The sequence below is a fragment of the Idiotropiscis lumnitzeri genome, chromosome 14 (assembly GCF_059441095.1).
Source record: "Idiotropiscis lumnitzeri isolate Australia: NSW breed Sydney's pygmy pipehorse chromosome 14, RoL_Ilum_1.0, whole genome shotgun sequence".
Taxonomy (NCBI): domain Eukaryota; kingdom Metazoa; phylum Chordata; class Actinopteri; order Syngnathiformes; family Syngnathidae; genus Idiotropiscis; species Idiotropiscis lumnitzeri.
The window spans coordinates 14,040,780-14,054,881 of NC_142404.1; the positions used below are offsets into that span (position 1 = coordinate 14,040,780).

Consider the following 14,102-nt stretch of genomic DNA (forward strand, 5'->3'; position numbering starts at 1 on the left):
TCTGGGCTTCATTTGGCTTCCACTGGAGTCACTGCCTGTTCAGCTGACTGAGATAAATCAAACTGTTGATACGGTGCATAACTGCGAGGCAGAAAACTCAACTAACATCAGGGACATTTAAAAAAAGACAAACTTTTATTTTTTCAGTCAAGAGGCATTCAACAATGTGGAGTTTTTTTTTCCAAATCACTACAGATTTGGGAGTAATATTTAGGTCTTATACGCCACGAATCATGGCTGGATACAAACAAATATTTAGTCAAGAATAACATCCCTTATTGCAATTCTGCTTTCATATCCGTATCCATGTCGACTAATGAGTTAGACGCTGTGTGATGATCAAACTACAGTCGTTTTTCCATTTATTTTGTATATAGTGACAAATAATACTAGAAAGTACATTGCCCACTGTTGCCACAAAGCCATGACCCACTTCTGTTATTTGAGTACTCAACTGCCAACGCCCAAACTCTCAAAATCAAGACGCATTCGCTGTTTTAAGGAGTCAATAGATGAGCGCATGTAATGAATGAGAATGCAGTGAGTCATGCAAAAGCAGGCAGTTTGATCAAGAAACAAATTGTTGGACTTTTTTTTTTTTTTTTTTACTTTTTTGTCTCTCATGCTACAAAAAAAGAAAAAAAAACTCTTCCGTTAGCTTGTCACATGTGCCGTGTCACAAATAGATAATTATTGTGCAGCAACTATGCCCCCTGGCGGCCAATGAGTGTAAGGGCATCTGAAACTGTAAAATTGCAGTCAGTACATACTTAGACATAAAGCTATGGAAAAAAATACGAGATCGCCCTATTTTTGATAATATCTTGCTAATTTTAATGTATGGTATTACTAAAAGTGAAAAGAATGACTAACTGACACAAAAGAAAACATGAAACGACCAAAAGCATCTTTTTTGCCAGTAAATGACATAGTTGTTTGTGTGAGAACTTGTAAAGTGCAGTGGCGGACCGTCAAGACCTTCAAGGCCTTCTGTGCTGGCCTAACATAATCAAGAAAAAAATATATTCTTCACAGCCTTCTCGCTGGTTTTACACTGGAGGTGGTGAACGCGTCTTGTGATTGGATACTCACTTGTGAGTGGGCGGCGCTATGCGGAATCAACACACCCGAGAGTCGTAACTGGCGACCGTTCGAAAATGTAAAATATATTCTTGCTTTTTTAAAGCACAACGGCCAAAGGAGGGAAAAGTGTGTATTGATAGAAGATACACTTGTGAAGCCATTTTCAAGACGGACCTTTCAACAGAAGCTAGGTCGTCCAACACTCACTCAGTACTGTGTAAGTGTGTTTTTATATTATTTGTCCAGCCGTGGTGTCATAAATGATGGCAATGTGAGATCAATATGAGGGGGATTTATTCAAGCAGGACGAAGTAGGAGTTCACTGAAGGCCCAAGTATGGAATGCACGGCCCGCCACTGGTAATGGGCTTGAGTTATTATGAAGACAACCTTTGGAAAAGTCTCGAAATGACGCCCAGCAGCTGTTTTTGCCGTCAGTGAAAAATGAACAAAGTAAGTGGTCCGGATGGATGGTTCTTCCATGATCAATTTACTGTTGTGACTTTTGGGCTCCCTCTAGTGGTTGCGGTGCGGTAAAACTAACCAGTGCATTTGCAGATTAATAACAGATGTCTTTTACAAGCCAGACTATTTATTCTAACAAAAGTGTTCATTACGAGGATTTAGTTCAAGATACAATGCACCGTGTTTTGGATTTGTCTTTTTCACACATCTGTGGTATTAAACAAAAAACATTAACTGGCAGCATTTCTGGATTGAAGGTTTTACCGGATTTGTGAACAATAATTAGCCCTCCAAATTTGTCACATACATGTCATTTGCCATGTACATTTTTAAGACTAAAATCACAAATTTAGTCATTGCAAATCTCATTGGTTGACTTATTTGTACACTTGTAAGGGAAATTAAAATAGTATAAATCGTATAATAAATATTGCACATGTGGGCAAAAAATAACAAATGCAAAATATTAAATGGGGAAAACATTTTCCAAACTTGTGCAAGAGGCAATTCAACCTATATGTTAGAATGAATAGTGTTGGACCGGAGAGGTTCCACTGCGTTCTAATTTGCACGTTGTCTCTCCCATCCGTATGGAAACTTCTAACATCTGACTTGAGTAAAATGAGTCACTTTTGTATTGCTGGAGTCACTGGGTAGCCCTGTGTACAGTAGGACAAGAAAAGATTTCTGGTTAAACATAGGACAAAATAAACTTAGAGCCAGAAGAACAATGGAATTTCTCCCAACAAAGCAACAAAGAAAGTTAATTTTATAATTTAATATGAGCAAAAAGCAATTTTAGAGAAAGCATTATATCTGGTTTATCCATATAATAAAAACAGGATAATATGTTTTTCAAAAATGATTTTAATGCTATGCAGTATTTTTCTGGGGTTAAAAATAGTTTCTTAAGAAACTCTGACTTCTTCCCATATTCCAAAAACATGCACTCTAAAATGTGCCTAGATGTGGTTGCGAATGTGAATGATTGTCTGTCTCTGTGTGCCCTGCCATTGGCTGGCAACCAATTCAGGGTGTACCCCGCCTAACTGCCCGAAGACAGCTGGGATCGGCTCCAGCACGCCCGCGTTTTGGAGTACACCACCAGAATATTTTGCTTCTTTTTTGCACGATTGGGAATTTTATTTCCGGTTTGCGCACTGAAACGAGCCAATTACCGGTTGAACTTGTTACTCTTCCCCTTTGTTAAAACATTTGAATAGATAAACCATGGCAAGAATTTGACCCTCTGGCAGTAGTAACATCGACTATAGTTTTCACTGACAATCTACATTCATCTCAGTTTTTTTTTTTTTGATGACACGTGAAGAGGTCTTACTTAACATGTTTCATTAAATAATGCGCGAATATTTCATCTGTCATACTTATTCGCACCAGTCGACCATAAATCATAATGCGCTCACAGCAACTGATTCCAAGCAAATTCCATTGTTTGCAAACACTAGAAAGTTGGAGGTCTTTGCTTGCCATTAATGAAAGTTTCCACTTCTACTGTAAGATCAGTTTACTGTGTGAAGAAATATATTGGCAGCACCCCGCGGTCGTGCAAACAGTCCGCACGCTCACAGTTCCTGTCAAGGAGACAGGTGGGAGTGGTTTGAAGTTGAATATAGCTTGTCGTCTCTGTGCATCTGGCAGTTAAACTCACTCAGACCACATTGAGGACTGCCGTGAGAAGCACCGCAGAAATAAAGTCAAACCCAGATTGCGGAGAGGAACCTCAATTTAGCAGGCAAAATGGTAAGTATGTTTTTTTACGACATTGTGTTTTTTGTCAAACGCGCTGATGATTTCTCGCCGAGGAGAGCTTTAGACTATCATCACCTGCTCATTCAGGTCAGCAGCCAAATTCAGCTCAGCTTTTTCCGTCAATCACCGGGACAATGATCTATTTCTGACACGAGCTGTCAAAGTTCCATTTAACGTGGCCTAATTTTAAATTTCTGTGAGACGTTGAGTGAGTGTTAAAATAAAAAGAAATGAGTGACAAATACAACTTTAGAGTACAGTGGAGCTGTCTTTTATTCGATTGTATTGTTTGATTATATTTTAAAGCTGTTAATGTTCACATTTCGAACACACGGTCGTTGGTTTTGCTGTCTCGGTGTGTGACAGAGAGAACATGACAGCCAAAAATGTAGGTGTGTCGTAAAACATGCAGGCAGCAACAAGTCAGGTCAGATCCAGACAAAGCGAGTACAGTAAAGTATTTCTACCTAGAGAGGACATTTTGAACTTATTGATGTTCAACAAAATTTGACTTTGACTTTGCCTTCAGCCAAACGCTTTTGGGGAAAAAAAAAAAAAGGTTTAGCATTTTTTACGATATTGTAGTTCATGACGAGGTTATAACGCAGTTAATGCTATTCCCGCGGAAAAACACTGAATGCAGACTTGTTTGCACAGTGTTGTGCAAACACAGTTTGTGAGCAATGCTACTAATGCTGATAAAACCATTGAACAGCAGGACACCCACCCTGCTCAAATAGAGCTTTTAACATTCAAATGGCTAAGAGAATTAAAAAAAAAAAAATCAAACATAATCACTCTTGAAACGAAGCTGAGTGACATAATAGGGTCAGAAACAAGACACTAATTGTAAATTATTTCAGGAGGTCCATAAAATGTTAAAGTCTTATTTTGCACTTTCCTTTTTCTTTCTGACTGTGAGGTCCCTTCTTTTTTTTTTTTTTTTTTTTAATGACAGGGACTATTTCTGTGGCTGCCTGTCAGTGTTTACGTAAACATTCACTCCCACATTGCTACTGGGTGTCATCTCACAAAATGAGCACCCTAAAATAGCTGCTGCGCACTGACCTGCATACCTGGAAACTGAGATGATGTCACATTAGCTGCGCTCACTAAAGAGGACACGGGCGGGTTGAACTGATCTCAACATGGATTTAATGAGCTCTAACACACTTTGAAATGAAAGATGTTGAGGCCCTAAATCTCTCCAACGGCCACTGTCCTTTCCATAGTAGCACAATGTCATTGACCTCTGAGAAGGGGAAACTTGGGCGAGAGAGAGAGAGAAAATACAATATTATATTTGGTTAGCAACTGGGAAAATCTGAATTTTTTTTCAAGATTTGATAGGAATATATTATTTATTTGTGAAGTAAAGCGGAAGTCAAACCCTCCGAAAATTATTTGCAAAAAAATGTTCTATGCGCCTTCACTAGTCTAAACATAGCATTAATATTGCGTAACATCCATGTGTTTTTAGTTTCCTCAGGGCGTGGCCATTTGTCACTTCTGTTGACTGAAGATGACATCACAGTTGCTCAGGGTTCAGGAAACGACCAATCACGGCTCACATGTTTTCTGAAGCTGTGCTATGATTGTTTTTTATCTGAGCCCTGAGTTACTGTGTTGTCATTTTCAGTCGACAGTAGTCACAAAATGGCCGCCACCTGACATGGGTAAAAACGGGTGGATTTTACTGTTTAACTCATATTCCTCAAACGCAATATTAATCAGAATGCCGTGTTTCCACTTGTGGGCCTGCATAGAACATATTCTTGTGAAGAACATTTTTGGCTTTACTTCCCCTTTAATGTCAAGGAAACCTAGTTAAAACAATCTGATTAAATGCTAATCTTTCTGTATTTGTAACCTTCACGTTATACCCAACTTCCTTTAAGGTGTCAGGGAATATACGGAATTTCTTAAATAATGTGCTATTCACTAATAAACGAGTAGATTAAAATACTCCAAAATGTATAATACAGTACTTAATAGCATATCCAATTTAAAATGTATTACGTAAAAAATTCTAATCTCAGATAATCTCCAGATATGAGCCTTAATTTTATCCAGGTGCCACAATAAAAATGTCTACAAATTATCCCCAAAAATATCTATATTTTTCAGATCATTGTCGTTAAGAAGCAAGATTCATAAGGTCATACATTAGCGTTAGCCGCATTGGGAAGGTTAAGCAATGAAGGTGTTTCTCCCGCTAATCGAGTCCAACAAGTTGATGACAATCTAGCACGAGGAAGTTTTATCTGAGGGCGTGCTGTGGATTATGTCACAAAACAGGTGCGTCAACTGTCAACCATGACACAAGAGAGGAAGCACAAATGAGCTCTTCCCTGTTTTGTTGTCTGTAAATTTGATACATTTTAAATATCGGTTATCTCAAAGCAAGTTGTAATAAGATTGCGTTAAATAATTTGTGTTGTAATGATGGACTTGGATGAAAACTTCCTGCCTCATACTTACTAGACAACAAACTTTACCCTAATGACCTCTTTCTTCTTCTTCTTCCTCTCTTCAAGCGTGAATGCATCTCTGTCCACGTGGGCCAGGCTGGTGTCCAAATGGGGAACACCTGTTGGGAGCTCTACTGTTTGGAACATGACATTCAGCCAGATGGCCAGATGCCCGGCCAAAAATCCATTGGCGGCCATGACGACTCCTTCACCACCTTCTTCAGCGAGACCGGCACTGGGAAATATGTCCCAAGGGCAGTCTTTGTTGACCTGGAACCCACGGTTGTTGGTCAGTGCTAACGGAGGCATTATGAAATGAAATGACACAAAAGACCAAGACTGACACTAAGTGGTTATTCTCCTCAACTGTTTCTTTTGTCCTTCTAGACGAAGTGCGTACAGGTTCATATCGCCAACTCTTTCACCCCGAGCAGCTGATCTCAGGAAAAGAAGATGCGGCCAACAACTATGCCCGTGGACACTACACCATCGGCAGAGAGATAATTGACCAAGTTCTCGACAGGATCCGCAAACTGGTGAGGGTGGTTTCTTCTTAGCCATTTCATCACAGCAGTATTTAAGAGTAATATTTTTTTTTAATGGAGCATAGCCTTTAAACATCTTTGGAATTAAAACTATATACTTGTGTCTGTATCTGCAGTCGGACCAGTGCACTGGTCTTCAAGGCTTTTTGGTCTTCCACTCCTTTGGTGGCGGCACCGGCTCTGGTTTCACCTCCCTCCTCATGGAGCGACTTTCTGTTGATTATGGGAAGAAATCCAAACTTGAGTTTGCAATCTACCCAGCCCCTCAAGTTTCTACCGCAGTGGTAGAGCCCTACAATTCCATTCTGACCACTCACACCACCCTGGAGCACTCCGACTGCGCCTTCATGGTGGACAACGAAGCCATCTATGACATTTGCCGCAGGAACCTCGACATTGAACGTCCATCTTACACCAACCTCAACCGCCTTATCAGTCAGATTGTGTCATCAATCACAGCCTCTCTTCGCTTTGACGGCGCCCTGAATGTTGACCTGACAGAGTTCCAGACCAATTTGGTGCCCTACCCTCGTATCCACTTCCCTCTGGCCACATATGCCCCTGTCATCTCTGCGGAGAAGGCTTATCACGAGCAGCTTTCTGTCGCCGAAATCACCAACGCTTGCTTTGAGCCAGCCAACCAGATGGTCAAATGTGATCCACGTCACGGTAAATACATGGCCTGCTGTCTGTTGTATCGTGGTGATGTAGTGCCCAAAGACGTTAACGTTGCCATCGCTGGTATCAAGACCAAACGCACCATTCAATTTGTGGACTGGTGTCCCACTGGCTTCAAAGTGGGCATCAACTACCAGCCTCCAACAGTGGTTCCTGGAGGAGATCTGGCTAAGGTGCAGAGGGCTGTGTGCATGCTAAGCAACACCACAGCCATTGCTGAGGCCTGGGCCCGCCTGGATCACAAATTTGATCTCATGTATGCCAAGAGGGCCTTTGTGCATTGGTATGTAGGAGAAGGAATGGAGGAAGGAGAGTTCTCGGAGGCCAGAGAGGATATGGCAGCCCTGGAGAAGGATTATGAAGAGGTCGGAATTGACTCCTATGAAGACGATGAGGAGGGAGAAGAATACTAGACACATTTGGCTATTTATGAAATAGTTAGCAATTAAAAGTACAGGTGTCAACTTTGATTCATTATCGGGTCTATTTTTTTTCTACCCATTAAATATTTCAACATAATATTTTGTCTGTGGTCTGTTTGGTGTGACTTTGTTTGCCATAAATGTTGAACTTTGAATAAATACATGAGCGAAATACATACTTCAAAATTTCTTCTAATTGTATGAATAATTGTAGCAATTGGTGCCCTTTTTTCAGTGGCATGTGAAAACATACAAACTCCAAACAGGAAGGCTGAAGCGGCAATTTGAACCCAAAACCAAGACAACAGTGCTTGACTCACTCAATTTCCATCTGGACACGTCTTGTATTGAGGCGCCCTCTAGTGGCCAATGAACTATATGGTACCTGAAAGGACCAGAGTGCAAAGCCATAAAAATTACTTTTTGAAAACTAATGACAAGAAAATAATAATAACTATAAATAAAAACACTCACACGAGACTCATATGCCATAACATTAGGTACACTTTAGGCGCACTTTCCCAATTCAAACTCGACCGCCATTAGACAACATTCCTCTCGCGAGATAACCTGATATCGCGATGGTTAGGGCATGCCTCTGCGCTTGCTGGATGTGGATGGTTGCCCCGGCAACTCCTCAAACGCGTTTTCGACTTCCGGAAGTGCGTGGTTATGAGGGAATATGGCGATCAGAGACACGCGATTATCGTTTGCTGCTATAGATCCAACGTGCTGTCTTAGAGTTTTGTCTTTTTCTATTTTGATTACTTTCGCAGGCTTCGAAAGGGTAAATAGCCAGGACGTGTTTAGTGCAAGCAACACGGCGACTGTACCCATCGCCGCCGCTAGAGACCTACGGTGAGTATAGTGGCACGTCCGTTATGCTAGCTGCTCATGGCTAACGTAAAATTGGTTGCAGTGATTAATTTTGAAAGTTTATAAAAGTTTGCGTGGGGTGGCCACTTGTAGTCGTTACGCGTTTGAGGGATCCAAACCACACCTGTTGTCACACTGAAAACATTCTGCTATCACGACGCACCGTTCGAAAAGTTGAATGTTAACTGATTTATTTAACAACTGAGCCACGTAGCATCTGTTGAACAGCATTTATACACAAGTCCTCAATAGCGCTGCCTGTTACTTGTATTCGGCGCCATAGTGGTGAATTATGGAACATTTTAATGCGATGTAATCGTTTCTATTGAAGTGACTGTGCCTCAGTAATGTGTCTGAAGCTGCTATGTTAGCCGCCATAAACACTTTAACAGAACTATGACATACTGTACTATACTGAGGTAAACGGTATATCGCCCGATTATCTCATTTCAAGTAAATTTGGAATGTAGCATAACATTCTTGCTACCTACATTGAAAGTGGGTTCACTGTTGCCTAAATTCCAAATGTTCAGGCTCGGTGAATAAGAAGACACACACACTCCCTTTTTGTTTTGCTGTATCCAAGATACCTTCTCTACGACGTGAACCCTCCAGAGGGTTTCAACCTGCGGCGAGATGTTTATATACGCATAGCATCGCTGGTAAAATCTCTGAGGAAGAATGGTGATGACTGGGTCCTCGTGCTCCCCCCCTGGGGTCGCTTGTATCACTGGCAGAGCCCCAACCTCCATCAGATCCGCATCCCTTGGGGAGAGTTCTTCAGCCTCACCAGTTTACAGGCCAACGTTCCTGTGATCGAGTATGAGGAATTCATTGCCGGTGAGATTTGTTCCTCAAACCAAACTAGTGTATATTTTGTGCAATTTTTTTTTTAATTATCACACAATCTTGATGAGTCTCTTGCAACCAACATCTGTCAAATCTCTGCACTTTTTTTCTTCTTTTGGTTCTAGAAAATGGAGGTCCATTCATTGATCAGGTTGTCGTCCTGCAAAATTACGCAGAGGGATGGACTGATGGGAAATGGGAGGAAAAAGTTGATGAGCGCCCATGCATTGAGAAATCGATGTACAACAAGGATAAACAGGGCTACTACAGGTAACGCAAAGCTCTCACAACATTATTTAAAATGTAAATTAAAACGACCAAAAAGGCATGTGGGTCATTAACAAACAAATCTTTGCACAGTTATAGAATGCACAGCTATCCATGATAACAACTGTATAACAATTCACAAATTTAACTTTAATGTGAAAGCCGTCGATTTGGTGCTGACAGCTAATTGTTAGTAACATCCATTTCCATATCCATATTTTTCCTCTTTGTTCATCATCATATTTCTTCTCTCTTGTTTTTTGCCGACTTCCAAGGGGCTGGTTTTGGGGCTTCGAAGAGACGAGAGCTCGAAACGTAACTTGTCTGTCAGCACAAGGTCATGCCTCCATCATGGTCCCGGTTCTTCAAAAGAGTATTACAGTGACGTGAGTCCACTGAGAACGAAAATAGCACTCACGATTATAGATGTATATTTTTATCAACCCACCTGTCACAACTTTATGTACATTTACTCCAATGAGATTTCATTGAGTACAAAAGTCCCACCTTTACATAAGAAATTGTCAGATTTTGTGCAGTTCAATGCGTTGTGGCAATTAAAAGTAGTATTTGTAAATTAGGAATGTTTGGCCATAATGTTTATAACATCTAACTGGACTGTGCATTGCAAAAAAAAAAAGTGAGCACTAGATATATGTTGCTGTTGTGGAATTATTTTTTGAAAAATCTAACATGTACTTATTGATGAATTTCATTGTAGATTAATTCTTTAGAGTTGTTTTTTTTAAATCATTAAATCTATTCTCTAAAAGTCCCAGTGTACTCATAAGCGAGCAATCATTATTAATCTTGGTGTGTAATTTGGGTCATTGACAGTACAGGTGGCAGTCGTAAACCATCAAACTTCTTTTTTTTCCCCCCCTCATTTGCAGCTCAGTCATGCTCGACCGTGCAGAGACACTTCTCCATGATCACTACGCTGGGAAGGATTACTGGAATGTAAGTCAAACACGTGTTTAACAACACACAAGCGTGACAAATGCTGCAAGCTGTTTTAATTCAGATTTAAAAAAAACAAACATTTTTTTTATTGCTGTTGTCCCTGAAATTTCCAGGTGCACAAGTGCTGTCAGATGCTAGTTTTACCTCAGTGGATTTTCTCTGCCGTCCACTTGGTGTTGCTTTGCAAATGCATCAGGATGATTTTCGTAAATGATATCGACTGCATTCCCTCTTTAACATAGAGCCGCCGCAGTATGGTGTTTGCCAAGCACCTGCGTCTCATTGGAGATGAGTTCCGAGCAAAGTACCTCAACTCGACAGATGATGGCGATCAAACCGCTTACAATGAAGACTGGACTCGCATGAAGGTGAGTCAGCATCTTTGCTGTGACTGCAGGCGATGTTAAAGGAACAACTTCATATATCCCATGACGCTATCATTGATATCTTCAGATATGAAACACAATTTCTAATTTCTAATTATATCAGAATATTTTTGTTCTAGAGTGAAAACGGTCGTCATCATAAAATAACGTTTTCTGTAAGATTTATTTTTTTTTTTACTTGCAGGTTATTACCAGTTCTAAAATTAATATTTTAAAGACAACAAAACTCAACACAAATTTAGGTTTAATGGCATATGAATCGTCTCACAAGTGTAAAAAAAAAAAAATAATGTACAGGAACAAAATACAGTATGACACGCTCCTTTTTGTGCAGTCATGCTGGAATAGAAAAGTGGTGAAGAACTCAAAAGTGGCATCTCTTAAAATCTTTGTCTTAATGGTGTACTACTGATGAATCAAATCAGATTGTGGAACAAAGCCGCAGTATTTGGAGAAAGCCTGGGGAATAATGTTCCGATTCCCTCCTCAGGCCAAGCTGGGCTCTGCCAAAGGGGGTCCATACCTTGGGGTCCACTTGCGGCGAAAGGATTTCATCTGGGGTCACAGAGAGGACGTACCTAGCTTGAAGAGAGCGGTCAAAAAAATCCGAAGCCTGATGAAGAAGCACAACTTGGATAAAGTGTTTGTCGCAACTGATGCAGATGAGGAAGGTGATGATATCACAGCATATTCAGCCTCATCTTAAAACCAACTGGAATGTCCAGTATTTTAAAATGGGACCCATTTCAAATTAAATTGTGTCAGAGCAAACATTGCTGAGGAAGTATGATATTGAAAAAGACATCTGTATCTCGTCATATTCGCCATCCAACAGAAGTGAAGGAGCTAAAGAAGTTGTTGCCTGAGATGGTGCGATTTGAACCGTCCACAGAGGACCTGGAGCTTCTTAAAGATGGAGGCGTGGCAATCATTGATCAGTGGATTTGTGCCCATGCAAGGTAAATTTGGCGATAGGGTAGTTAGGTTACGCCGTCAATCTTGTGTTCTTCCACACACTTTGTGTATTTCAGTCGGATGGAACGGGGGACGATCCCCTTCCCTTGCTTTGAAACTGTTTTTTTTTTTAATTACACTCGCTAGTCACTTTTATGAAAAATAGTCTCTAGAATCCACCAAAAAAATCATTGTAAAAAAAAAAAAAAACATGCTGACTGAGCGCTGTGCATTCCGATGACTGTTTTTTTTTTTGTGTGTGGCAAGGCAGAAGAATTTTTAGGTAGATCACAACCCCTGCCAACAGCAACACATAATTCATCCCTTTCTATTTGGGAAATGTATAAATCATAAACCTGCTTCAGAAAACAAGTGAAACCAGCTCATCTCAACAATGCTGTTAACTAATCATTATTTTTGTTTCTATTGCTTCATCTAGATTCTTCATTGGAACATCGGTGTCGACCTTTTCCTTCCGTATCCACGAAGAGCGTGAAATACTTGGTTTTAATCCAAAAACTACTTACAACCGTTTCTGCGGGGATACTGAGAAAGAGTGTGAACAACCCACACACTGGAAAATTGTTTACTGATGTCACCTTTGACTTCTCCTGCTATACACAAGTGCCAAAAGCAGTGTTATTACATGACACAGTCGAGTATTTGACCTGTTACTTTTTGCAACGGGTATTACCGGTACTTTTTATGTAGATCTGAAGTGACACACGGAACTGATTTAAATGCCAAACTTTTACAATTGTATTATTTTTTTTCATTGTAAAATGTTGTGAGATTGTTTTCAGTCAGTCTGGCATTTTCCATGTTATTTATTACTCTGACCGTCGGCTTGGGTGGAAAAAAATATGCATATGTGTCGCGTTTTTATTTATTTTTTTTTTTTTAAAGATTTGCTTCAGTGTTTTTAAACCTGTACTTTGACGTTGTCAATATTTCTGTGGTGACCATTGAGTACATTTCAGTTGCAGTCATAAAAGAAGAAGGAAGTATGTCAAGCGTGATCCACTATCTTCTATTGTTTTTCCAGTTGAATACATTCTCGTTAATAGGAAGAAAACTTTCTTGTTCCTCATTCTTGCTGACTAACCTTTCACTTGGGTTTATATTACTGATGCCAGAAATATTTTCTGTTACATGGATGGGACAATGCTGTGACTGTCGTGCGCCACAAGTGCTAACTATTTAAGTGTATTAATTTGCCTTTTTACTTTTTTCCTCAATGAAAAACTTATGATTTTTTTATTTTTACAGGTGCCATTTACCTCTTGTATACTTTTTTTGTTTTGCTCAATTGAGAAGTTTCTTTTGCTCTTATTTTTTTGGGTGAGGGTTCTTGCTAAAGATTGTAATGTGATGAGAATGATAGGGTTTGGGTTGGTTGATAATGGGTGATGTTTAAGGGGGAAGTCAAGTAAAAAATGTTCTTTACAATATGTTCGATGCGCCCCGAATCATCTTAACACGACATTGTGATTAATATTGCATTCATGAAATATGAATGAATCGTCAAAATCCATGTTTTTATCCATCTTGGGGCATTTTACAACTTGCTGTTGACAGATAAGTGCCAATCACGACTCAGCTTCTTTCTTTGTTGAATCATGTGACGTTCTGAAGCTGAGCTGCAGATGAGCGGTTGCACACTTCACGGCTATATACCCTCCGGGACTACGCAAGTAAATTTCACATCAAAGTGTGTGTTTTCCAAATTGATTTGAATGGAATTTACAAGTCTCATGAAATAGACTGTAGAGCTACTAAAAAAAAAATGTGTCTGGATAATCACAGCCGTGATGGCCAAGAATGGTCCGGATATACACCGGCCATTCGGGAACATTCAAATATATTCCCAATGGCCACCCTGACGCCGGAGATGGTGCAAAAAATTTACAAGTGATGTGTAGAAGTGTTCTGTTGTTTTGGTTTGTTTGTTTGTTTCATGAGTCCATGATCATGGTGGGGGGGGGGGGGGGGGTTAAGTTTCGCTCTCGAGCGATATGTTCTTCTTGTTGTTTTTTTTTTTGCTTGACAATATGTGCCAGTTGCACTGAGTTGAACTTTTTTGGTTCATATCAATTTGCATCAATAAAATAGTAAGTTTTCTTCGTTGGTAGGGGCGCTGCCAGGGATTTTGGGCTCCATAAAAATAAATGTAACACTTACTGTTGCCACGAATGTATTTTAAATGAAATATATGGGTAATTGTGCGTTTATTACTTAGTGTGATATTATTTTGCCAGGATTATAATTTCATTAAGAGTCCTTCGATCATGGGCACCTACAATTCCTTCTCCCATTTTTCCGCCCCTGCATGTATGTCTCATATGAAAATTGTATTCCTATTCAATATAATAAG

At 40.0% G+C, this 14,102-nt stretch overlaps 2 protein-coding genes across 2 annotated transcripts; both read left to right on the forward strand.

Annotated features, from left to right (window-relative positions):
• Positions 1–1,152: 1,152 nt before the first annotated feature.
• On the forward strand, positions 1,153–7,530 carry LOC148323591 (tubulin alpha chain-like). Its single transcript, XM_088314634.1, has 6 exons — positions 1,153–1,300; positions 1,389–1,535; positions 3,207–3,308; positions 5,855–6,077; positions 6,176–6,324; positions 6,450–7,530. The coding sequence occupies exons 3-6, from the start codon at positions 3,306–3,308 to the stop codon at positions 7,422–7,424; spliced, it is 1,350 nt and encodes a 449-aa protein (XP_088170760.1). The 5' UTR covers positions 1,153–1,300; positions 1,389–1,535; positions 3,207–3,305; the 3' UTR covers positions 7,425–7,530.
• Positions 7,531–8,066: 536 nt separating this feature from the next.
• Positions 8,067–13,706, forward strand: pofut2 (protein O-fucosyltransferase 2). The gene is made up of 9 exons (XM_088315973.1): positions 8,067–8,291; positions 8,896–9,149; positions 9,284–9,428; positions 9,701–9,811; positions 10,319–10,385; positions 10,631–10,756; positions 11,265–11,445; positions 11,610–11,733; positions 12,168–13,706. The coding sequence occupies exons 1-9, from the start codon at positions 8,116–8,118 to the stop codon at positions 12,319–12,321; spliced, it is 1,338 nt and encodes a 445-aa protein (XP_088172099.1). The 5' UTR covers positions 8,067–8,115; the 3' UTR covers positions 12,322–13,706.
• Positions 13,707–14,102: the final 396 nt, after the last annotated feature.

Coding starts and splice junctions, on each gene's coding strand:
- LOC148323591 (XM_088314634.1), top strand. Junction 6,078..6,175: donor CCTGGAACCCACGGTTGTTG/GTCAGTGCTAAC, acceptor TTGTCCTTCTAG/ACGAAGTGCGTACAGGTTCA. Junction 6,325..6,449: donor TCGACAGGATCCGCAAACTG/GTGAGGGTGGTT, acceptor CTGTATCTGCAG/TCGGACCAGTGCACTGGTCT.
- pofut2 (XM_088315973.1), top strand. CDS start 8,116: ATGGCGATCAGAGACACGCGATTATCGTTTGCTGCTATAGATCCAACG. Junction 9,812..10,318: donor CAAAAGAGTATTACAGTGAC/GTGAGTCCACTG, acceptor CCTCATTTGCAG/CTCAGTCATGCTCGACCGTG. Junction 11,734..12,167: donor TGGATTTGTGCCCATGCAAG/GTAAATTTGGCG, acceptor TGCTTCATCTAG/ATTCTTCATTGGAACATCGG.